This window comes from Trichoplusia ni, chromosome 9 (assembly GCF_003590095.1).
Source record: "Trichoplusia ni isolate ovarian cell line Hi5 chromosome 9, tn1, whole genome shotgun sequence".
In the NCBI taxonomy this organism is placed as follows: domain Eukaryota; kingdom Metazoa; phylum Arthropoda; class Insecta; order Lepidoptera; family Noctuidae; genus Trichoplusia; species Trichoplusia ni.
Genome location: NC_039486.1, coordinates 3,676,631 through 3,702,621, shown reverse-complemented (window position 1 = coordinate 3,702,621; position 25,991 = coordinate 3,676,631). Strand labels below are relative to the sequence as shown.

General features: G+C 36.4%; 1 protein-coding gene across 1 annotated transcript in view; it reads left to right on the top strand.

The window, feature by feature from the left end:
• The window catches only part of LOC113497743 (cadherin-23), a 33,185-nt gene that overhangs the window by 4,474 nt on the left and 2,720 nt on the right, over positions 1 to 25,991 (top strand). The window contains exons 2-26 of the mRNA XM_026877437.1: positions 5,018 to 5,364; positions 6,229 to 6,380; positions 6,527 to 6,745; positions 7,000 to 7,291; positions 7,557 to 7,729; positions 7,998 to 8,195; positions 8,472 to 8,665; positions 8,877 to 9,077; positions 9,386 to 9,663; positions 10,893 to 11,050; positions 11,415 to 11,570; positions 12,157 to 12,336; positions 15,435 to 15,569; positions 15,772 to 15,956; positions 16,338 to 16,597; positions 16,914 to 17,077; positions 17,887 to 18,054; positions 18,826 to 18,983; positions 19,436 to 19,617; positions 22,319 to 22,548; positions 22,916 to 23,104; positions 24,147 to 24,427; positions 24,720 to 24,960; positions 25,272 to 25,457; positions 25,615 to 25,950. Of these exons, the coding sequence (XP_026733238.1) occupies positions 5,175 to 5,364; positions 6,229 to 6,380; positions 6,527 to 6,745; positions 7,000 to 7,291; positions 7,557 to 7,729; positions 7,998 to 8,195; positions 8,472 to 8,665; positions 8,877 to 9,077; positions 9,386 to 9,663; positions 10,893 to 11,050; positions 11,415 to 11,570; positions 12,157 to 12,336; positions 15,435 to 15,569; positions 15,772 to 15,956; positions 16,338 to 16,597; positions 16,914 to 17,077; positions 17,887 to 18,054; positions 18,826 to 18,983; positions 19,436 to 19,617; positions 22,319 to 22,548; positions 22,916 to 23,104; positions 24,147 to 24,427; positions 24,720 to 24,960; positions 25,272 to 25,457; positions 25,615 to 25,950 (5,106 nt within the window). The 5' untranslated portion in view covers positions 5,018 to 5,174. The remainder of the gene's footprint in view (positions 1 to 5,017; positions 5,365 to 6,228; positions 6,381 to 6,526; positions 6,746 to 6,999; positions 7,292 to 7,556; positions 7,730 to 7,997; positions 8,196 to 8,471; positions 8,666 to 8,876; positions 9,078 to 9,385; positions 9,664 to 10,892; positions 11,051 to 11,414; positions 11,571 to 12,156; positions 12,337 to 15,434; positions 15,570 to 15,771; positions 15,957 to 16,337; positions 16,598 to 16,913; positions 17,078 to 17,886; positions 18,055 to 18,825; positions 18,984 to 19,435; positions 19,618 to 22,318; positions 22,549 to 22,915; positions 23,105 to 24,146; positions 24,428 to 24,719; positions 24,961 to 25,271; positions 25,458 to 25,614; positions 25,951 to 25,991) is intronic.

Below are 25,991 nucleotides of genomic sequence, written 5' to 3'. Positions count from 1 at the left end.
ATTCGTGAATGAAGTTTCTCTTCGGCTTCCAGTATAATTTGTAAACGAAATACGCAATCAAATCGTCAGAGTAAGTCTCATGACTGAAAGGTTTAAACACTTATCTAGCGATCATTTACATTGTGATTAGCGGACAACGTATTATAGCAAAAAGTATAAAAGTGTTTGCGATCTGAATATGGAAGCTGCCCTATAATTAACGACCGACGCACGCCCGTACTTTCGTATGCTATAAAAAGCGGCTCACCTGTTTCTGAGATCAACGGATCTTCAGATTTTCATGTTTCCATGGTCTGAGATGATACGGTATTTTTTCAATCGACTTCAAAAACTTCTTTTTTATGTTTATTACCTCAGAACTTACGACTGGATGAATCAATTTTGTTGATTCTTCTTTATTTAACGTGATACCATTTGGTCCTTTGAAAAAGGAAGAAGAAGAAAATTTTATCATGTTTGGCTCAGCTCAACTCATTATTTGTTTCCAATCAATTGTATGGTTTTTTTTTTTGTTTAAAATATACTATTAGCAGAACTTTTAGTATTTCAGTTTACAGAAAAAAAATAATGACTGTCGCTGTCACTGGTTGTCTAAAAGTCTATCAACAGATAAGGTTTGAGTGTAAAAAAACTTCTTTTTTATTGATCTTCAGAAACCGGGGCTTCATATTTTCACTGCATTTTGCAGTCACCACTGAAATAAGAGCAGGAAAACCAAGAAGCAATCAAATACTGCGATAGCGGAACAAATTATTATCTGTAATCCAATACGAAGTAAAAGAACAATGTTTCTAAAAATAAGCAATATTATGCGAAGAGTTGGATAAATATCTGGGCCCCGATTCTACTATTTTATAATGGCCGATGAATGAGTGGCAATTGAATTAAATTTGAAATTATTCCTTTTCCCTTAAGTATTTTGCCAATACTATAATTTGAACTTAATTGTATTAACCTTGAGTGTCGTGTCCCGTCCCGCACCGAATTTAAAATTGTTGTGTAGGGAAAATGCTAAAGATAATACGAAAAGTGTCATTTTCATTCATTCATCGGCCATTGTAATTAGCAGAATTTAGGCATTGAGCTTTCTAAACAGTAGGAACGTCGAAAATTTAAAAAAGAGGATTTTTTCATGTTACTTCTTTAATCTAAAGGAAATGCTATGTCCATACTTTTAAAATTTTCTAAATCGCTATTATTTTTTTATCGGTGAGTCTTACTAAAAAGCGTCGAATGGTTACACACCAAAGGGTTTCTAATGTTACTTAACTTAATTGAGATAAAATTGTGTTGATGGCTAGTCATGTGGTCAAGTATGTAAGAAGCGTAACAATCGTAATCGCACTTTAACACGAAGCTTTAAAGCGTGCATGACTGCAATGAAAACTTTGAATTTAGTAGAGGTTACTACTTATTGCCGTTTTTCTTAAATTTTTTTTAAAATTTTAAGTACGTGATGTGGCATTGCGAGTTGTGCAAGTACGGATATAGTAATGTTGTACTTTGTTTATGATTTTAAAACACTTACCTAAGACACTAATATAGTGAAAATGTTTTTAAAATACAAGATAGTTGGAAATAACCTTGTTTAAAATTCTCGTGTCACAATGTTAGTTATTATTTCATCGAAATGTTGTAGTCAACCACAATAATGATTTATTAGACAAACGTGAAATCTAAAATCCCAAGTGGTGTATACCATTTTGATTGCTGAAGCAATATAAAACTTTATAGCAAACTCAATGAGAATCCGTCAAGGGTGCTTAAAAGCGCCATTTTATGAGATAGAATATTGCCAATAAAATTCATAATTGCAGTATTTATCCAAATATGTGTTTTATAGTCGTTTCGGAGCAAACTACGGATATGTAAGATTTCGTAATAGCAATTTTGTTTTGCTGGCGTGAGAAAAAATATTTCTATATAACTATAGCTTTTTTTCTTTATATACTAGGAAAGTTTTCGATGAACCACATTTCAAAATTATTTTTTCTTAATTAAAAAATAAAATAGCTAAAAAAAGAAATAGGGCTAGGCTTATTTAAAAGTCATTCAAATAACAGCAAGATATATACGTAATCACTCTTGATCTGTCTTTTATATTCGTGTTATAATTTAAACACACTAAACCGATTTTTTCTAACCACTCTCATATCTTTTACCTTGCCTTTACTCTATCATACAATTAAAGAGTTTAGTGTCGATCCAAAACAAATTGTCGAAAGACGTTCAAAATAACGACGACGTTATGAAATAAGCGCATTGTTAAATAAACTAATGTTAATTTTACTCCAAATTCTTTTTACTAACATTACACACGCAGATGAACATCTGAAGCAGCGTTTCTCTACAAAACTACTGCAAATTATAACAGTACTCCAAATTACTCACCTTAACTTAAGTACTTCATTTATTAAGAACCTCCTCTACATGACATAAGTCTTGTATTTACTAACATTCGTGGCAGTATACTGAAAAGATGCAAGGTTTACTGACGCGTATTTAGGACTGCCTGTTGCCCTCGGGCCCGCCGGCTACAAATCGAAAATGATCCCACTGTGACGGTATGAGAGTATGTGAGTTTGTGACGCTATAGGGTGTCTTGGGATCCGCTGACATTCAGCATTATTTGTAAGGCTATGCATTATTATATCTGACAAACGGTCCCTCCGGAAAGACTGATTGACGACCCGAAGATAGAGCTTGGAAAAGGTAAGACGGAATGAAGAGAATATTGGTGCTTTGATTTTCTTAAACTTGTACATAAAAACACAAGTCACTTAAAGTGTTTATATTACCGTGAAACTTTAACATGTATTTAAATTACTATATTCCATCTAAGACCAATAAAATCATCACACTGCCTCTGTAAAAACAACAAAGAGATTTTTTGCAATACATGAAATGTATCAAAAACAATTAACTAGGTACATAGCCTCATTATTTACTTAAAGGAGTCTTCCAAGCATATTATTTTCAAGCCAAGAATATTCTAACGAACAGGTTGGTAATCAATATTACATGATAATAATTATTGGTGAATGAAACAAGATAGGCTATCCGCAATGACCGCAACCACTTCTCTTTTAGTTCTCACAGGTAATCCACATATTTAGGTTAGATATTTTAACACGACACAACGATTTTTTCATGAAACCTCTGGTGCAAGGACTATTTCCATTTTTCATTTTCCACCCTGTGCGGTTTATTGCATTTTCGGGCCAGATGTACGAGTAAGTGAATGGTAAATTGAGATGAATTGTAACTATTCTTATTTGGAATCATGTAAAACAAGTGTAGCATGTTATCTATTGACATTCCGATCGGAAAATTCCGAAATCCGATTAGAAATTCGCAGTTTTTAACAAAATTTCAAATTCCTGCCTCCAAAACCAGTTTAAAAAAGACTTTCAACTCAACTCAAAAGTTACCCATAATAGATGTACCTAACCAGAAATCAACATTTAAATAAACCAGTCCAATAAAAAATCGGATGTACACCTGCATAACAAGTAAATAAAGCGATACAAACTACTTTAAATAATATCAATACTTGAATACTCAATACGCAAACACTTTCCATGGCGTTAATTTTTATAACAAGCACATGTGTAGCGGAGTATGGAAGGCTTTCTCTCAATTCGTCGGTCGTGCACTCCTTTTGGCCGTACTTAGTTAATGCCGTCATGCTATACGATTACCGTACAGGAACCATGAATGAACAAATTGAATCAAAGTCCAAACGTATAATACTTTCTTGTCAGGGCGAGAAAGGCGCTTAAGTTAAGACGTCGTTTTTGCCATTGCAAGGTGGCTGGATTTGGACCCTAGATGAATATTTAAGTTATCCGGTACGCTTGATTAACATTATTCTTCTTGGTAAACAAGGGTCAACCTATTTGTTTACTGGTCGATACAATGCGGAGAAGTGTCTTTTTCTGCCAGTTCTCGAACAAAGGCTCTACAATTTTTTAAACTAATGACCAAAGTGCACTGAAAGTTCATCAATCGCAATGATGTATCTACAAAGGTCACTCGCCGATAGCAGCGTGTAGCGCGCCACATACAATAGTCATTGGCCTTCGCACCCGTTGCGCTGGCTGAGCCTTTTGTTTCAGAGCCCGCGAGCCTGACGGGACGCCGGTTTTCCCGCCGAAATACGTCAACGACACTCATATTCATACGTTACCATCCGGCACGGGTCGCGAGGTCATGTTTTAATTGTTTTTACATAATTGTTTCACAAACATGATGCGTGTGAATAACCCTTGTTTATCGGGCCATTCAATTTAATAATGCGAGCTGTCGTAACATCTTCAACGTTAATCACACATTATTTTGTGGATGTTAATAACCCACACAATAGATGTTACATTACAATGAGAGAAGTAACCTTGTCATTACGTACTTTTACAATTTAGTATTACATAATTTGTTCATTTCCACCGATGAAAGTATGTGAAACGTGTTATCGGTTCAGAATATCTACCAAATTATTATAAAAGAATTCCGTAAGTGGTTATTAAATGCCCGAAATTATTAAGATTGTTCAAAGCCGAACTAGTTATTTATGCTTCACTTCGGTATTAAAAAAACATCAGCACCTGTGTTTAAATAAAAAGATCAACACGCAAGTTTGCATTTGAAAATAAAAGATAGCTTCGAAAGTGGAACTTTCGTATTAGTTAGGCAAGATTATGTGCAAACAGCGGCAATACTTAGGCACTACAATACAATGAGATACGGGCAGTTAGCAAATGCTCGCCGTCGCCACGCGCTAGTTCCCGTACCCAAGATACTTGAAGCAGATAACCCACTGACACAAGGGTCTTAACAGCTTTGATGCGAAAGAAAAAGTTGTTGATGTGATCGATATTTATCATCACAACTCGCTCTCTATTCTTCACAAAACGCATATACTCGTACATGGCACATTTGTGACAGGTATCATAAATTTAGCAATTAAAAACTTATCCTTTTCGCCTTTCCAAAAAACTAACACTTGTCTGTATTACAGGTGACCGCGAAGTCACGTAGAAGAGTTCAAATCGCGAAGGCAGGTGACACTTTCACCGATAGCGCACGCGTCTTCCCACGGTGAAACCGTGCGAAGTGAGAAAATGGTCTCACCACGGACCAGCAACAACGCCAGATGTGTCAGATGACTGTCTACAATGCAAGCGAAGCCATTGGCTCACCCGCCGCGAGTCCGGTTAAAACCGGTCCAGTACAAATGCATCAGGGGGCTCTGGCTGCTGCTGACCATACTAGAAGTAGTGGTAGCCAACAGACCACCGCGATTCTTTATAGATGGCCAGTCGGAGATAGTTGTCAGGCTAAAAGAAGGACCTGACACACCCGTCGGTGAGTATTTGAATAAATCCTCTTTTTAACGTCCATAATCATTTTTACGCTACGTATTTCTAAATAAAAGCATTCTGGAAAATGCTTATAGCTAATACCAATAAGGTAGAAATACGATAGTGCACCACCTGTATAAAAGCCCGAAGCTAATTCAAAGTTGAACATTAGCCTGCATTTACCGTAAGGCACTGACAACCGGAAATTATTCATACAAGGGGATCGGGTACAGTGGGGTTGCCACGACAACTGATGCAAACACAGGGAAACCTCACAACTGTTAAAATGATCCCTACTCACCCCGTACTATGTACTACAGTCGATTACGTAACGATTAGTCAACAAAACGGTAGCAGAGCGTGAAATTCGTTGAATCACCTGATGGGGTTGGATCATTTTTTATTGCAAACGAAATATGTTTTCTACTCGACTAAAGTAATGAGGATGAGTCATATCTATCAGATAAGTCCCAAATTTCGCTCTTCATGCATAGTCCGTAGTCGTCGTACTATTACTATCGTTCGACCCCGTTAAATAGCTGTTTAATGGTGACTCACTTGAAACAAAAAGGTTCTGAATAGTAGGTACCCTCGGCAAATGTTTTCTTTCTAAAGATTTCGATTAAATCAAACAGTATATCATTACGCGTCCATGTTTTAAATGTAATGGTGGCTACTCGCTGGAACAATGAATTTCGAATATTCACCTTGAATACGACGAGTATCACCTACTAAGTCACATTACTGTGTTAAGTACTTACATACTTTTATTTTCTTAACTACTCTTAAAATACAAACGGTGAACGACGTAAGTAAATTGTTTAAATGTGTGTGTTAATTTAAATTCTTACCGTTATTTTAATTTCAGGCAGCCTAATTTACCGGCTAAGGGGCATTGACCCCGATGGAGATACCTTACAATTTGGCATTAGAGACCAACTTGGTAGTGATATTTTAAGATTAGAAGCCATTTCATCCAACGAAGCAAATATTTATTTAGTTAAGGAATTAGATAGAGAGGTAAGGAAAGATGTATGTTTTCTTTAAATATAATCGATTATTAAAAAATACTGTTTCCTTTTTATTCTCCGTATCTGTGCCTCTCGTATTTAATCCTTTTTTATGCAATCTTATAAACATTTTTAAATTTATGCTGTTGTTTTTAGATCCGCGATGAATATTCTTTTGTATTAACTTTGACTGACGGACACTTAGGCGAAGGAAACTTTATAACACAAAGCTTATTATTGTTAGTCGAAGATGTAAACGACAACGAACCGATTTTCAAACCATATCCTTCCGCAATAACGGTTAAAGAAAATGCTTCTCCTGGTATTTTGACGACTGTAGAAGCAACAGACCTTGATGAAGGAGCTTATGGACAGGTTTGTACTATAAATATTGATTTATAAAAATGCTTGTTTTTAACATTATACCTTTAAACATTATTTGAAAAACCTTAAAATGTAGTAAACTTGTTGAAATTAAAATATAAATTATGTTGCGTTTAAAACTCAGCTCTCTTTGCAAACGACTTACTTGTCTGACAGTCACTGTTGACATCTACACTGTCAACAAATATTGATAATATTGTCAAAACTCACAACTTAGACTAAAGTTCACATATTTTTATTTTAAGGTACTGTACCATTTACAAGAACTAGATGGGGACGTAGAAAGTTTTGCTGTACAAACTGTGAACGGTAAAGGAGTGGTTCGCTTGACGAATCGGTTGGATTACGAACGGAAATCGTTGTACCAACTTCGTGTGTTAGCTGTGGATCGTGCTAACCAAGGCAGGGTGAATACTGGGACTGCAGCTATACTTGTTAAAGTACAGGACGTTGAGGATCAACCTCCTGAGTTCGTGGTAGCAAGTCCAGTGACTAGAATCAGTGAGGATGCGCCAGTCGGGACTTCTGTTTTACAAGGTAAAAAATGTTGCTGTTTCGTTTAAAGCTAATCAAAAACATTCAATAAGACACTTTAAGCTGTGATTTATAATACTATTATGCACTGCAGATTGAAAGGAGCATTTGCAATTGTTTATTCATATAAAACTTGACATACTGTTTGATTATAATAAAACCTACAAAAGAACTAAAGCCTGTGTACAGATTCCATTGTATATTCATTACCTTCTGTATTTATTTATTTAGCAGTAAGTTAAATCATCTTATTTATTTTGCGTTTTAGTGCGGGCAATTGACGGTGACCGTGGGATCAACAACCGCATTTCATACAGCATTATATCAGGTGGTGAGGAACATTTTGATATTGACAGCAGTTCAGGAGTTGTCTACACAGTTAACCAGCTTGATCGCGAAGACCCCAATAACAGCAATGGAGCTTACATATTGGAGATATTGGTAAGAACTGGATGTTAAACATAGCAATAAAATAATTATCTTTAAGATTTTAGATTTGTGATATAATTCTGAAATTACCACTGCTCATAGAACTTAACTTAAATGTTAATTTTAATAAGTCAATTTTTCTGTCTGTTATTTTTGCTTTACAGTCATGTACCTTCTTTTGACAAAAAAATTGTTGCAAAAGTTTTAATCTTCTAAATACATCAATCAATCAATATTTAACATAATTCTATAATCTCTCTTTCTCTTCTTTATATTTTAGGCTACTGAAGAGTCTCGTGTTATATCTCCAATGCCAAGTGCCACCACCGAGGTGACAGTCATTGTAACTGATGTTAATGATGAAACTCCAAGGTTCAGGAATGATAGATATGTGTGTGAAGTATTGGAGAATGCCCAGCAAAACACACCCGTTACTTTCCTACAGGATGCAATCCCTGAAGTCTTTGATTATGATCAGGTATTGAACCTCTATATTAACTTTACTCTATAAATTTTTAATTATATCAGCCTAGTCCAGTGAAACTTGACAAGCCAACCAATAATAGCTTACGAAAAGGCTGGATAATAGGTATTAATTTGTGAGATTTCAATGATTTAAAGAAGAATTAATTCAACAATGACTTTGAGACAACTAGGGAAGTATTAAAAAAAAAATCTACTTGCCAATTTGTTATCGGTTCCCATGGATATGCTTACAAATTGTTATACTTTCTGAATATTTTTACTATTTCAGGGTAAAAATGGAACTTTTGAGCTATATCTAACTGGAGATAATGGGGTATTCGATGTGACGCCCTTCAAAGGTATCAATGAGGCTTCGTTCCTCATCAGAGTGAACGACGCAACCTTCTTGGACTATGAGAAGGTTACTGTTATGAATTTCAGTCTAGTCGCCAAAGAAATTGTTACCAAAGATCCCAAAATGAGGTAGGTTTGTTAGACGTTTTTTATAAGCTTCACTGTTTGCCTTTTGAAATGAAGACTTGAGTGGCGCTTCTTTCAATTTCCCATCGGAGAAGATAGCATGGTAGAGATGCAGTTAAATTTTGAAAAAAGTCGCGTCTTCTTACGCCTCTATATGTTTAGATATTACAGCAATAATTATGTACTTAATGTTATTTATTTATTTTATTTTCAGCATAGTGCCAATAGTAGTTCACATAAAGGATGAAAACGACAACTTTCCGGAATTCACAGAATCTTTATACACTGTATCTATACCAGAGAATTGTGGAGTAGGTACAACTGTAGCCTGGGTACAGGCGTTAGACCAGGACTCCGATAATTATGGTACTAGAGGAATTAGATACACCAGTTTAGGAGGAAGCATTGCTAATTTGTAAGTACTATGATAACAATTTCGTTAAATTTTACAATCAATCAGTGTCACACAGTTAATTGACTACCTATCCCTGATATGTGCTCTCTCTCGTTTACCTACCTAGTGTTACTGGACTAGTGAAATGGTCTACTTTAGAAACAAGTAACCGAACTCCATAAACGAACTGGAAACATGATGCGGAACGTCTTATACATTCTTCTGTCGCATTATTTTATGTTTGCCTAAACCTGCACTCCTTAGATATGTCAAGTTACCTTTATTTGTTTATATGTTTACCAGTGATATAATGTTATAACATATTTCAGATTGAATTTAAACCCCGTATCAGGAGTAATAACAGTAAAACAGGCGGGCGGTGACAGCTTCGATCGCGAACTCGTTACGCGCCATTATTTGACAGTCGAAGCGAGAGATGACTTAGGCAAAGGCAACAGGAACACAGCCCAGTTAATTATCAACATAGAGGATGTTAACGATAATGCTCCGATGTTTTTGGCTAAAAAGTATGAGGCAAGATTGCTCGAAAATGAAAAGCAGTTTGAGAATCCACTGGTTTTGGAAGCTAGGGACATGGATTTGAATGGTAAGTAAAATGCTTTTATTCCTAGACTAGCTTTTCGCCCGCGTCGAGGTCGGTTATATCGCGTTTCCAAGAGCACTCTTCCAAAGACCGGGATAAAAACTATCCTATGTTCTTTCTCAATGTCAACTCTATCTCTGTACCAAATTTCATTAAAATCAGTTCAGTGGTTTAGACGTGAAAGCGTAACTAACGTAACTAGCGATAGAGAAGGAGACAAAAAGACAGACAAAGTTACTTTCGCATTTATAATATTAGTTGGGATGAAGAAATATACAGTTCATGACTATTGATGTCTCTTTTTGTCTAAAAAACTTCACTGTCAAAACACTGCATTTGTTTACTCATTATGAGAACACCACATTTGTCTGGTTCAAAAGTGAGTTATGACCCCTGACTTTGTTTCGACGTTTCTCCTAGCATAGCCGAAGAGAAAATGTCGACTCGAACAGATAATTTGTAAAAATAACGATATTATTTCATGACTGTTTTGCCTTATGAGACTGGAAGGTTAGCATTGTGATATGTTTTTTTTATTTTATTTTATTTTTATCAGTTGTCTGGTAAATTTAGTACAGGCCTTACCTAATTTTTGTTCAGTGAAATGTGTGCAAGTGAAAAGATATTTCATAAGTACTATTTCATAATTTAAGTTAATAGTAATAGTAAAACCTAGTACAATATCATGTATCATTCTATTTAATATTGTTACTATGTGTGCGTACTCCAAAAAGGTTTTCATTGATCCAGTTACCTTGGTCAAGGCAGTTTCATTTAGGTTAATCTCCTTAGGCTTACCTTGTCACTTGTTTTGATACTCGCATTGGAGCTAATACTCTGTGTAATACCTCAGATACAGTTATTTAAAACCACTGGTATGGTTTCTTTTAAATTTCTTGAAAACACTGACAATAATGTAATCAAATAAACTACTATTAAGTATTTTTTAATTAACTTCTTCATTTTGTAATTTTTTCTTTACCTCAGAGCTTTGGACTGAATGAATCGATTATGTTGATTTTTTTATCATCATTCAACGTATATAAAATAGCTGTGTTTTGATACCTTTAGAATAGCATTTCATTTTGACCCAGGAGGTTTAAAAAATATTTGATATTTTTACAACTTGCAGATTACATCTGCCCTAACAATAATAGTCTAGCTACAATTATGAACTCAAAAACAATTTCTTATATTTAGCATGCTATATTTCGTTTAATATTTGTTTATAGGTACAAAAAACAGCCACATAGAGTATTCGATTGTCGGCGGTGATTACAAGAACAACTTCTCGATTGATCCCAACTTGGGGATCATCACTCCGGTTGACGGGCTCGACTTTGAGCAGATACCAGGAGATAATAGCAACTTGAGGCCTATACATCTTACTGTAAGTATTTTTGTTTTACATTTTTGTCCTACAGTAGCATGGTTATAAAAAGTGGGTATGTTCAGATATTGACCACTCCATTTACCCGGTTCATAAATAGACAGGGTGCTACTACTGTGTTATCTAATTTTCCATAGCTAGACCTTGTGATTCCTATGTAGGAAGCGGTGATGGTGATGGTGAGGAAATATGGTGCTATCTCCTGGCTTCAAAAAAGAGCTGGTTGTATGTTTTTGTTGTCTAAAAAATATTGTAAATATTTTTTGAAATTCAGTAGAGCTAATGTAATCGTAATAGACGGAATGTAATCTTACGACCACTTACATAAAATTTACAATGAAATCTTATAAATTTTATGTTATAGGTACGAGCCCGCGACTTTGGCGAGCCATCTCTATCGTCCACAGTGCCAGTAACAATCTACGTGCAAGACGTGAATGACCACGCGCCGATGTTCCAACAGATGATGTACAAACGGTCTATACCAGAAGATATGCCGGGCGGTACCAGTGTGCTTGAGGTAAAGAATTTATTTCTGTGCATTTTCATCAATATAGATCATGTTTTGTTCTATTTGTTACTTTGCAAAGAGCTTGTTAGTGTCTAGCTATGTTACCAGTTACAAGAGACAAGGAACACAGGCGTGGTGGAATTTCCTAAAAAAGTTACAAAGTTATGGGGGTATTGTATTTCTCGACTGGACTAGGGTGGCCGGTTATAATTCTTCAGTTCTCCAAATTACATATTTAGATAGAAAATGTATCTAAAACTAAGCTGCTTGTCGCATGCTATCCCCCCTATAGTATATATTCAGTCCTTCAAATTATTTAGTAAAATAATGTACATTCAATACTCGTAATATTTTGTTTCCGGGGTAAAAAGCTAATGACTTCAACACACGTCGAGGGCACGGCGTAGTGATATGTGGGACTTTCACTGACTAAAAACACCCCGAGCCCCTTCTACTGCTTTAGTCAGAGTCACGGGATCGCTCGCGCCTGCTTTGCGTGACTCTGGCTGGCTTTGGCCTTTGGACTCTTTTTCAAGGGATAGTTTTAAAAAGCCCACCCTTCACTCCTCATGAGAAAAGTATGGCCCGCCTGCAGGTGAAGGCCCGCGACGCGGACGGCTCTGCGCCCAACAACGTGGTGTCGTACCGCGTGACGCGCGGCGCGCGCGACAAGTTCGTGCTGGACGCGCGCTCCGGCCGCCTCAGCGTGGCCGCCGGCGCCGCGCTCGACCCCGACAGGACCGCGCACAACACCAACCGGTACACGCTCACCGTGGTACGTCATACACCTCTAATGCGCTACTTGTGACCGCGTGTTCAAAGCCAAGTTTGCTTTCGCAAGTCATATACAACGTGTCCCAAAATTCAACGATAAGCCGGCGCCAAAAGGTAGACCTGCTCATGAGTACATAAGGAAAAATAATAAAAAAAATGTAACTAGTTTTTTTTTTTAGTTACAAGAAAAATTCAGAATTCCTTTGAAATTTTACACCCATCATGATATTTTGAGCGACCACGATGACAATTTCTCAAATATGCTTAAGATTTTTTTTTATCTTATACCTAAATAGTGCTATTATACACCACAACTCTTAAAAACACCAAATTGCCCGCAGTTTTTACACAAAAAACGTTCAAAATCATTTTTTTCCCTAAAATTATGAAATATTTTTACTCTTAGTGTACTTTGACTCATGGTCTTGTAAAAAAAAAGTATGGACACCACTACGGCAAGTTGTTTTTAAAATTGGCGCAACTAATCAAGATTCTAAAAAGGTATAATACTCCAAAATAACTGGCCACAAAAAAAAAATATGTCTACCATTTGTAAACAATACCCAAATTTCTCAATTGTTCTTATTCGTAGAAATCACTTTTACTTTTTGTACAAAATTAGCCAGATGTTGCAAATTCCTAGAATTTTATGGAATGTACGATAACATTCAAAATTTAGAGAGAGAGAGAGAGATAGCGAGATGTGTAAGGTAGAGAGGGATAGATAGGTATATTGTTGTATGACAATAATTCAAGTAGAGAGATCATGTTCTCAGCAAGTCAGTACGCTCTGCTCCTCCGTATTGCTTGCGCATATCCGTATTCAATTGACGTAGCTCTCGTACTAACGACTTTTGGCTTTACATTTTGGACTGAATTTAAGTGATCTGTGAACTGAACTGACCTGGCATTATTTTGGACTGTGACATTGTTTTGTGATTTGGACTTTTGCCGTATTTTGGGCTGTTACGCGTTATCATGCCGCTACCATACACGTCGGTAGAATACGCTAACATGCACCTCATTTATGGCGAATGTCGGTGTAATGCTAACGCTGCGAGCAGACTGTATCGAGAAAGGTACCCGAACGCTCAAAGATATCCTGATTATCGAGTATTTATTAATGTGCATCAAGCGTTTTCGGAGGGTCGTTTGCCTTCAGCTAGAAGAAACGCTGGAAGACCTAGATCGGAATGTGATGAAGAAGTTCTCAATGAAATAAACATTGATTCAACTACCTCAGTACGTGCCATAGAAGCAACTACGGGAATCCCAAAAAGTACAGCACATCGAATTTTAAAACGTCACCGATTGCACCCTTATCATTACAGACGTGTGCAAACATTGCTACCTCGGGACTATCCACTGCGAATCGCATTTTGTCGTGTGATGCTTCAAAAGCACCGGGAAGACCCTCAGTTCCTGGGAAAAATATTATGGTCGGATGAATCAACCTGCAAGAAAGATGGTTATTTAAATCTTCACAACCTACACAGCTGGAGCAATGAGAATCCACATGTGATGAGACAAGAGAAATCCCAATATCAATTTAAGGTTAATTTATGGACGGGAATATTAAATGGAAAAGTGATTGGGCCTTTTGAATTACAAGGAAACTTGGATGGGGACAGTTATTTGAACTTTCTACAAAATAATTTGCCAGAATTACTAGAAGACGTCCCCTTAAGTGACCTTCAAAATATGTGGTTTCAAAATGATGGTCGCCCAGCTCATTACGCTAGTCCTGTGAGACAATACCTAGACCAAGAGTTCCCGGGGCGTTGGATCGGGCGACTTGGTCCTATCTTATGGCCACCCCGATCACCCGACCTAAACCCCCTGGACTTTTTTTATTGGGGTTGTCTCAAAGACAGGGTCTACGCGAAACCGATTGCGACATTAGATGAGCTTCGGCATGAAATAACTCAGACTGCGGCACATATCAATGCAAGAAGATATGCAAGAAAGATAAAAAGGTCCTTTTTAAGGCGATGTCGTGCCTGTATTAACGCCGGAGGAAAACAGTTTGAACATTTACTGTAATGTTAATTATTTAATAAATTAATTACAAAAATAGTTTCCATTGTTTTATTCATTTTTGGAACATTATAATATTTATTACTAACAACATGAACAATTAATGAATTTGGGTATTGTTTACAAATGGTAGACATATTTTTTTTTTGTGGCCAGTTATTTTGGAGTATTATACCTTTTTAGAATCTTGATTAGTTGCGCCAATTTTAAAAACAACTTGCCATAGTGGTGTCCATACTTTTTTTTTACAAGACCATGAGTCAAAGTACACTAAGAGTAAAAATATTTCATAATTTTAGGGAAAAAAATGATTTTGAACGTTTTTTGTGTAAAAACTGCGGGCAATTTGGTGTTTTTAAGAGTTGTGGTGTATAATAGCACTATTTAGGTATAAGATAAAAAAAAAATCTTAAGCATATTTGAGAAATTGTCATCGTGGTCGTTCAAAATATCATGATGGGTGTAAAATTTCAAAGGAATTCTAAATTTTCCTTGTAACTAAAAAAAAAAACTAGCTATATTTTTTTTATTATTTTTCCTTATGTACTCATGAGCAGGTCTACCTTTTGGCGCCGGCTTATCGTTGAATTTTGGGACACGTTGTATACGTGCACATGATCGAAACCAAGATGCCAGTATATGCCAGGGCTTCTAGGAGGACATCATCATCATCATAATTCTGCACGGATAGCCGCATTGTGGGTTCGATCCCCGCGTAGAACTTTGTGTGATCCTCGGATGCTTGTCCTAAGTCTAGGTGTCTTTGTGTGCACAAAGGTTTGTGAAACCCTTTGCGCCACAGGGATTAAATTAAAAATATTATTCCATTCCCTTATAAGTATTGAATAATTAAAAAGAAGAGAAGTAGAGAATTATGAATACAGTCTGATCAGATGTTTTTTTTTACCTTACGCCTGAACTTGACAAATTGGCTTGAAAAAAATATTCGTTTTTCATTCATAATAAAGCCCATGTACTGTAAAATAATCGTAGAAAATTTAAGCTCATTCCTGAGCCCATTCCAAAAGTGAAAATGTACAAAAAGTATTCTATCACATCTAGGTGGCGATAGATGGAGGAATAGGTGAACATCAACTGAGCGCCGCTGTCCTCGTCAACATTACTATAGTAGACGTCAACAACAAGCCGCCCGTGTTGGTCGAACCTGGTACTATCACCGTCAAAGAGAATACTCAGGTCAATATTACCGATAATATATTGCATTCATCAAGGAGGCCCACCACCATTCTTCAAAACTCACTGTTTTTTTTTACAAAAACATCAAAATCGTGATTTTTAATAAAATATCCTTTTCACAAACATCCCTTATTTTTTGCCAATACATCAACACATTCTAAAAATGCTTTAGTGTTAAAAAAAAAACATATTTACAATTTAGGTAGGAACGGAAATCTACCGCGCTGTAGCCTACGATCCCGACGAACAGCCAGTGCTGCGCTACGCCATTGATAAGAGCGGCAGTGTTGCCAGAAACGAGGACGGAATACCTATATCCTTTGCTGAATATGACTACCTGTCACTGTTCGATTTGAACGCTGTTGATGGGACGTTGAAAGTTGCCAGGTAAATAATTATAAACAATTATGAACTACTTTAATTACCTATTCAGTCCTAGAATAAATGACCGAGACATGTTAATACTTAGCAGTGTTTAATTAGCTGAGAGGGAACGACTTGCCTGTTTGCGGAAAACATTCAAGTCATGACTGCGATTTGTAAACTGTATTAAACTATTGTGGAAGCGAGACGCCGCTATAATATAGAGCTGTCTCACTTCAATGACAGAAAACAATATTTTAAGGAATATGTAGTACAAGCCCGTATCTCTCGTTGAATTTTCCTACACGTACGATTTGCTTATAAAGCTTCGGAGATTATTTTTTTCCAATGTAACACGTAAACGTGTTTCCTTTTACTAGTTCAAATAATTTTATGCTTCCTCAGACTTTTAGATAGAGAAAAGCTTGAAGTAATCAAACTGGTTATATCAGTGGAGGATATGGCAGCTATCGACCCTGGTCCCAAACAGACTGCATCAGCAACCCTCACAATAGTTGTCGACGATGAAAATGATAACAACCCTGTATTCAGAAAACCTCTTTATAAGGCCTCAATCACTGAAAATTCTAAGAATGGAGTCAATATCGCGACGGTGATAGCTGATGATGCAGATAAGAATAAGAGTGTCAGTTATTATCTTGAAGGCAAGTATTTTTAGGTTTATTTTTCGGGTTTGGTAATAAAACGTTTCGCACTTGACTGACGATAAAGAGTTTGACAAATAAACGGTTTTCCCCATAAATAAATCCAAGTTTGACAAATAAATGATTACAATTACAACTGGAAGAAACCATCAAAAACAGTTTGAAGCCACACTGAAGATTTCCAATCAATGGTAATGCCAGCAAGATTTAGCAGACGAAGCATATAATTCAATACTGCTGTACTGTGACCGACTGTAATAATTAAGAAGGAGTATTATCGTTCCTGTTATTCTAACTCAATCTGGTATCTCTTTAGGTCGTGAAGAACTCCTAAGCCTAGTGCATATGGAAAGCAAGACGGGTGAACTGGTAGTCGCCAGTAAGATAGACCATGAGTTGTATCCCTGGATCAATCTCACTGTTAAAGCAGTAGACAGTGGGGTGCCTCCAAGATATTCTGTCGTTGATATATTTATACAGGTCAGTTAAAAATGGATGAGTTACTTTATCTTTATAGAATAGAACTCCTATTGTTTAGGCGTGATTTTATCGAAATTTTGAATTTTGGCAATCAATTGACAAGTAAGAAAGGAATTTATCTTAAAGATAAATAGGTATGTCAATACCATGTCATGTATACCATGTATACCTTGTACCATGTCATAGGTATGTAATATTTTAAAATTATCTGCACCTATTTCTTAAAGAATTAAATTGTTTTTACTATATCTGCACATATAGATTATCATTATTAAACTAGATGGCGCTAGTATCGCCAATGCGCAATAAACCTTGTAAAACAATGTAGTTAACGTAGATTAATTAATTGTATTTATTGTATTACTAATTATAATAACGATAAGAGAAACACAAGTATATACGCATCATATATGTAACTTATCCATATTTGTTTGAGGAAAACAAACAATTATGTTGCATTCAATAATTTCAGTGACTAACTTGATGCTAAGTTATAAATACGACATTATTATATTCGTTTTCTGGACAGTAACTTTATGTTTTGTTTTCACTTGTCTTAAAGCACATAAAATAGAAGAAATCTTGTCAGGCACACATCGTGTAAACAAAAATAGCTACCTATACCAGTACTCATACACTAAACCCCGAATTCTGTGTTTATCTGCCTCTTTCTTATACTATAAAGTGTCAAAAACAGTTTGAAATAATTGCTCAGAAGCTCCATTATTTGGCAAAAGGCCTTACTTACCTGTCAGATAATTTTCTATATTTAATTTTAAAAGATTTTTTTTTTTATATTTTGACAACAGGTATTAGATGAAAACGACAACAATCCAATATTCGAATCGTCGGCATTTGAATACCGGGTACTTGAGGATGTGGAGCCGGGGACGACTATTGCTAACATATTAGCTAAAGATGCAGATTCCGGGGAATATGGAAAGATCACCTATTTACTAGACCGGATGTCCACACAGGTATAATTAATACTTTAGATACAATTTGAGAGGTTAACTAATCATGTATATGCAAATAGGGAACTCAATGTATGATCATGATTTTGTTATTCTAAATATCCAGGGGTTCTGAATCTGATTAAATGAAAATGGTTACTGTGAGAATTCCTGTGTAGACAATCATTTTATAAGATACTTTATGTCATAAAAATGTGTTAAGTTATGAAATAATTTACTATTGTATGATGCCAAAGCAATGATGACATGACTTGTAGAAATCCTACGGCTATAATATATTAAAAAATAACGTTTGTCATTGCCTATTCCGTAATTTATTTTTAAACCCACATAATTTTGATATCTTTACGGGAACTATTAACTTGCTCGTGCTGCGTGAAACGTGACATCAAAAATAAAAAGGTTTGCCATGAAAAAAAGCAATTCATGATTTTTAGCTATGGAATTGTTCCTATTAAGGTAACTGTTCAATTTGTGGCATAATTTTGAGAAATGATCTTACTTAAAAAGAGCAAGTTCTATTTTTTTGTTCGTTTGTGTTACGTGATCTTTTTTTGCTATTTCCCATCTGTAAAGTTACTACACATGGAATAAAAGATGTGATTAGTGTGTATAGGTCCAGTAAATTCAGAAAATCTGCCGTCTAACTGACGCGACAGAAGTTGTTACATTAAAATAAAGTTTAATTAATGTTCTTCTTCATAATTTCGACTTTTAAGCATGGTGAATTTATTCAATTTTATTTAAATTAAAAAACACCTGTTCTATTTGTAGGGTAAATTCCTAATAAACGCAGAGACAGGTGCCCTGACGGTATCAGACTGGTTGGATAGAGAGACGCAGGCGACGTACAACATGGTGATAGAAGCCTGGGACAATTACCAGTTTGGATACCTCAGCGGGGAAAGCCGGAATGCTTTTAAACAAATTATGTAAGTAGATAACTGGCAATGTATGTTATAGAATCACCTTTTCTGGTCAAAAAAGAAAAATCGCGGTTCAGGACTCTCGACAAAATGATAACTTAAGCTATTAATTTTTAAAATTGTTCTACTTATCACAAGCGGCTAGCGTGATCAATTAAAGTGAGAGGGGATAATCTTTTCTTCTGCTGCCGTATGTGTCGAAGAAAAGGAAGCCTGAAAATATGGCGCCGTAACATGTTCCGTTACGACACAGTTTACCCTTTCATAGAAAGTGTTACCATATTTAGTATTACTAATTATTTTAGTTGTAAAGTTGAAAAAAAGTTCAAAAAAAGTAATAAAATTACAAATGTATTATACTAGCTGTATGTTGGCTGAACTTTTGTAAAGTTTACCAACATGCTTTGAAGTGACTGAGCAACTGCCCACTTATATACCTAATACTTTATATTTCTTAGTGTATACATAGAAGACGTGAACGACAACCCTCCAGTCCTGTTCGTGCCGTCGGAGTGTACGACCATAACGGAGTTCCACAACCATCGCGAGCCGATCCTATCGGTGTCGGCCACTGACGCTGATGATAACGCCGCGCCTAATGGACGCGTGCAGTTCCATTTGGTTGGCGGGAAAGGACATGGTGAGAACTATATGAAATGTTTCTTTTTTTTGTATGTTTCATCATCGGCCTAGCCTTTTCCCAACTATTTTGGGGTCGGTTACCAGTCCAACCGGTTTCAGCTAAGTACCAGTGTTTTACAAGGAGCGACTGCCAGTGGCGAAGGCTCCATACAACTCGATTCCTACCGGCTTCCCTTTCGAAATATAGAAAATACTAGTGTCTATTATTTTTCATTATCATTGAAACAAATTAATAATTTACGAAGTTATAGTACTGATATAACAATAAAATTGCTTTTAAAAATAACTATTAAAAAAATCCGCCTACCATTATACACCGCGCAATAAATCCCGCTCACGCACATTTGGTCGTCGTTAGTAAGGACTAAGGTAACTCGTAAGGCGAAACAGGAATCCAGTACAAAGTTTCTATTGCACCGATCGTGACCTTGACGTCACAAAGCGTGCCAATCTTAGGAGCTAGGGAAGCCGCAATTTTTCGAGTTATAGGGACGGAGAGATACGCCAGAACGAGATAGAATGATACCGAACTTCGTTGTCCGCCGGAACGGGATAGAATGATAGTTTCTTTTCACTTTTGGTTCGCGGTCATTTATCTGTCAAAGTTTATATTTTTTTCACCAGACCATTTGCATTTCATTCGATATTAGTATAATAATTTAGAATTGGTCATGTACTATTGTTGAAATTTATTTATTTGAGTAAATTAGTGTAAACAAGAGTGAATTAGTGATAGTTTTGTGTCGTGTTATTGCAGTGTGGTGCAGTTTAGTTATATTGTTTGGTAGTCGTCTATTTCACGCAGGTATTTAGGTAAGTTGTTTTAGTTTGTAGTTTTAATAGAAGCATTGTTATTTAAGTAGTAATATGTTATAATAGAGTAACTTCGATAGCATGGCGGCATTAGTGAACGTAGAATGCTGCCTGACAGATTATTTGTTGACTGAGGAAACATCCTTTTCAAAGTTGAGTTTTGAAAATAAAAAGCACGTAATTCATTTAGGCCGTGCTCGCCCTGACATGATTATTTTATTATAAACGACGCGATGGGTTTTTCAAACATTTTAATAGTTATTTTTACAACAAGTATCCTTGGCTCACGAGAAATTGTAAATTAAATAAAATGTTTTGTTTTCCTTGCTTGTTATGCTCAGATTCTAACAGCTTATGGAGCCACACGGGATTTAATGATATTAATAATCTTACAAATTCATCTAAAAACATGTTCAGACCGAAAAACATATCCGTAGTTGTTTATCATTGCATGATTTCGGAAATCATAGGATAGAAACATTTTTTGCTAATACGCATGTAGTTCATAATAAGAATGCTAAAGAAAATTCATCGTACAAGATATAAGATACAAGCCATAATAACTAGAATTCACGCATCACAAGCAAGGTAAGGTTTTTTTTTGGTCCGGCTTCCCTTCTCAGAAAATTCACCCTTCGCCACTGGCGACTGCCTATCTGACCTCCTCAACACAGTTATCTGGCCAACACGACACCCCTTGGTTAGACTGCCTGTCAGACTTTTCAAGCTTCTGACTACCTGTAACGACTGTCAAAGATGTAGGAATAACAGCCGGGACCCACAATTTAACGTGCCTTCCGAAAACACGGAGGAACTCGCTATGACAAAGATGGTCACCCATCTACGGACCAACCGCGTCAAGCATAGCTTAACCTGTGATCGAATCACTTATGCGGTTATAGCTTAGCCACGAGCTCTTCCAAAGTAGTATTTAGTTAGATCGGTGCCGGATTAACCACGTTGTAAGAGTAGGGAATGCTACGGGCCCTGCGAATGGAAATGTAATAAAAAGGAGATCCACATTTTTTTAAATGAAGCTCTGCCCGCTTAAGTTTTGCTTGTACTTCTTACACTACATTACACACGTACAAGTTGGTAGCACAGCAAAACTAACAGAATAATTTGAGAACGTAAAACAAAAAGACGGGACTCGCGCTGGTTTAATATGGTTAAATCTGGCACTGGTATCGATGATCTACAATAACAACCTTGATATTATTGAGGTACCAACCTAAATAATGACAGAAAGTGGCGTTATCAAAGAGATGGAGGCCCAGTAGTGGGCTTGATATCATAGTACAGTAACGTATAGGTTAGGGCCGTCAGTAGGGTAACCTATAGATTTACCGGGTAAAGACAATAGTTAATAAAATAATAAGTTTCTTATGCGATATGCCTTTTTAACGTAATTCGCTTAGATTAGACCATAAAATAGTTCCATAGAAATTTACACACGGAAGTGAGAACGCGCTTTTTTCTCTTCCGTGACATTTATGTCAGTACATGAGAACAATGTTCATTTATAAAGCGTTAATAGAGAGGTACTTGTGTGAGATTAAACGTGTAACTTGTCACACAGTGTGTGATGTAATAGAAAATCTCATGGTAGCTTTAAAGTCGGCCAGTTCATTGTTGTTACACAGATGAATACTTCTCATCCATGCTCGAGCAAGATAGTTTATGTTATAATTCTGACTTTTGCTACCTACCCTGATTCTAATCTTATGGGGCCACAACCAAGTGTATTTCTTCTCAAAAATTGTAAATTTATCGAGTGATTTGCTTATAATTCTGAGATACGTCACTGCTATCTCTTGGGGTTTAAAATTTCACAAAAGTAAGTATCTATATGAAAATAATAACACCCTGCTTAATAATTTTAACAGATCTGTTCCGATTCGAGCAAGTGGGCGGTGATGCGAACACTGGCCGTCTGTTTGCTCGCCAATCGCTGAAGGATCGCTTTGGGAATTACACGTTGGTGGTCGAAGCTAGAGATCTCGGTATACCACCGAACGCGGTGCGAGGAGAGTTGAAACTATGCGTAACTGATTATAATGACCACGCACCCGTTTTTGTACATCCACCTCAGAATGTCACTATTAAAGTACCTGAAGTAAGTATTTGTTAATTTTAAAAGATATTTAAGTAAAAATGTGACTTTTCTGAGAGTATAACGTGTGTTAATGAAAAGTTCACAAAACGTTACACTTTTTCAGCACATTAATTTGTTTCAGTACCTATTTTATATTTCACTATCAATTTAAGACGGCTCTGTAACTGTTATGAGCTATCATACTTTTATACAGATACTATGCTTTTTACGTTTGCTGTCTCAGCAAACGTTGTTTTGTCATGTAAATTAGTTCAGAGGGAAAAAATAAGGTTGTCCTATTCTCAGACCTATCCAATAGGCACACAAAATTTCACGAGAAGCGGTCGAGTTTTGAGCTTTGTACTAAAAAACATTTTTAATTATTTAGAACGCAACAATCGGAACTACAGTAGTAGAAGTCCGCGCGATAGACGCGGACATCGGTCCCAACGGCGCGGTGCGGTACCGCGTGCGGCGCGACGCGGCCGGCGCCTGGCGCGCCTTCAGCGTGCACGCCACCAGCGGACAGCTGCGGACCACGCTGCCGCTCGACAGGGACAAGCAGACTACCTACCAGGTACTGCATACTGTGCAAATGTACTTGGTTTACTGTGACACTACTACGAGTCAGGTATCGGTATAGTCGACGGGGGAATAATGTAGCGTTGTTTGTGGACGCGCTCCGGACCATGCTACCATAACTAGGAACAAACCCACATCCTACCAAGGCTTAGGCTAAGATTATGACATAATTTTGTGTTATGATTATTACATTAATCGACTTGTGCTGTACTTTACTATCATTATTTTCTATTTTTACACTGACCTTTGAGACCTGATCGTAAGTTTGCAACAAAATTAAAAAGAAATGAACTTGAATAACAAAGGCTAGGTCAGACTAGTATGTTGCCTTGTAATAATATAAACATTTTTTACCTACAATCGTATAAATCATGACCTAGCGGGCAAACATCAAGGTAATTCAATTCCACGTTGCATAGTGATAGCACAATCTCAATACCGCAATTAGATTAATAAAATTCATGTCATTGAAAGATAAAAATAAGTAAAACTATATCCTTGGCTAACTCAACAGGAACAACCTTCACACAATCGGCCCTAATCTTATCATGCCATTGCAGATGTACATATCAATAACAATATTAATGATGTACATAACATAAATCGGTAATGCGTATCAAGAGTGTTATCTTTTATGTTTTGAGTTTTAACTAACGTCATAAACTGACGTGTGCATTGCAACAAATATTATGTCAAAATTATATAAAATTAAACGGACACGCGTTTCTTTTTCCTATGTATGATTTTAATGTAAAGGTATTTGGCGTTGAAGATAAAGTAGTATAAAGTCCTAAATATGGGAAATGTATTATTCTGTATGGCTAAGTGTCCATAACTCGTAAAACTATGGGCTTTAATGCCGAAAAATAAATACCCGTTTTATGTCTTTATTGTTTTGATCTACTAACCTTAGATAAAAAAGATAAAGAGTAAATGTTAAAAAAAAAGAGATCTGATTACTATTTTGTTTATACACGTATGTATGACATTATTTGTAGTCCTGAATGTATGTTAAACAATTATTTTCTCTTTCACAGTTAAGAATAGAAGCATACGACCTCGGCTTGCCCACGCCGTTAAGCTCAGATTTGGATCTGACTATATACGTGCAAAACGTAGACAATTACCGTCCACGGTTTCCCAACAAACACATACACATTAATTTCACAGAGAATTCTCCTAGAAGTGGAGTATATTTGCCCAGTGTTATAGAGAGAGATGAAATTGACCGCGGAGACGAACCTACTCTACCTGTCTGCTATTATATTGTTGATGGCGATAAAGATAATATGTTTGAGTTGCACAGGAGTACGCACAGGTATATTAAATGAAAATTTTATTTAGACCACTTATTTTTTGTCCATCCCTAGGAATCACATCAATATCATAAGCATAATAGTTTGTGAGTTCTTCGGTTTCAAAAGCCCGCAACAATTTTGTCAAAACTTCGGTAGCTAATAGTTCTTTTTGCAGCGGCAGCCGACATCCATGCGATCAAAGTTGCAGGCCTCACTTAGTCATATTAGGGACCGAAGGTCGATGATAGATTACCAGATACTACTTTATAAGGGAAAATGATTATGTCTAAGGTTTTACTATGTTTTACACAGACTATCAACACAACAACCATTAGATCGAGAACTGAAGTCGGAATATACTCTAACCATACTGGCGTCAGAAGATTGTGTAGCTCAGCCTAAATACGAAGAAGACGTAGACGGAATTAGTTCGTTAAAAGTCCACATTATTGTAAATGACGTTAACGACAATGCACCCAAGTTCACCAGCCAAATATTCACAGGAGGAATCACTACGGAAGCTGATTTCGGAATTGAATTCATGCATGTTAAGGTATATTTAGTACTTTACAGCTTATTTACTGTTTTATTGTGTCGTAAAATACTCCCAGCGTCATTATGCCTACTGATTTTTTACATTCCGATTACATTTCTAATTTTAGTTTTGGTAGGTAAATAAAAGTTGAAGATTACAACAGCGCCCTCTGTTGGCAATATATTGAAACACTATTTTGGAGAATATTGCCACTTTTAAAATGCGCTGTTCAGATTTTAACAGCAGTATTAATAAAAAATACGTCTTGTACCAATTTAATTTCATAGTCAATATAACAGTTACAAACATATTTTTGGATTCTATTTTAGGCCGTAGATCTAGACGAAGGTGACAATGCTAAAATAAGTTACTACCTCATTGGAGAAGTCAAGGAGACTTTGACAGAAGGCCTAGAAAACTTAGAAGTATCTCCATTTCTGGTCAATGTCGAAACTGGCGCAGTGTCCTTGAACTTTGACCCACAGAAAGGAATGAAAGGATACTTCGATTTCCAGGTATGCAATATCTTTTTCATAAAAATCATTTTTCACCTGTAAAAAAGCTGAAATATTTTAGTTTCGAGTTTACTGTGGAATCAGCTTACCGTTCGTTCGAAAACGACTAAATAGAATGTGCCAATTACTACTTCAATATCACTCATTATTTTTACAGGTGTTAGCAAACGATACAGGTGGTCTACAAGACGAAGCGCACGTGTTCATCTACCTCCTACGTGAAGACCAACGCGTGCGTTTTGTCCTACGCTCCCACCCATCAGAAATCCGAGACAAGATACACGTATTCCGCGAACAACTCGCAAGAGTAACAGACTCAGTTGTCAACATCGATGATTTAAGAGTACATGAGAATAAAGACGGATCCGTTGATAACACTAAGACAGACTTGTATTTACACCTTGTGAACGGACAGGATCACTCGGTTTTAGAAGTTGAACAAGTATTAAAGCTTGTGGATAAGAATATTGAACAGCTGGATGATCTTTTCAAGGTAAGTAAACGATAAAACATACATAAATGAAGTATTCCACT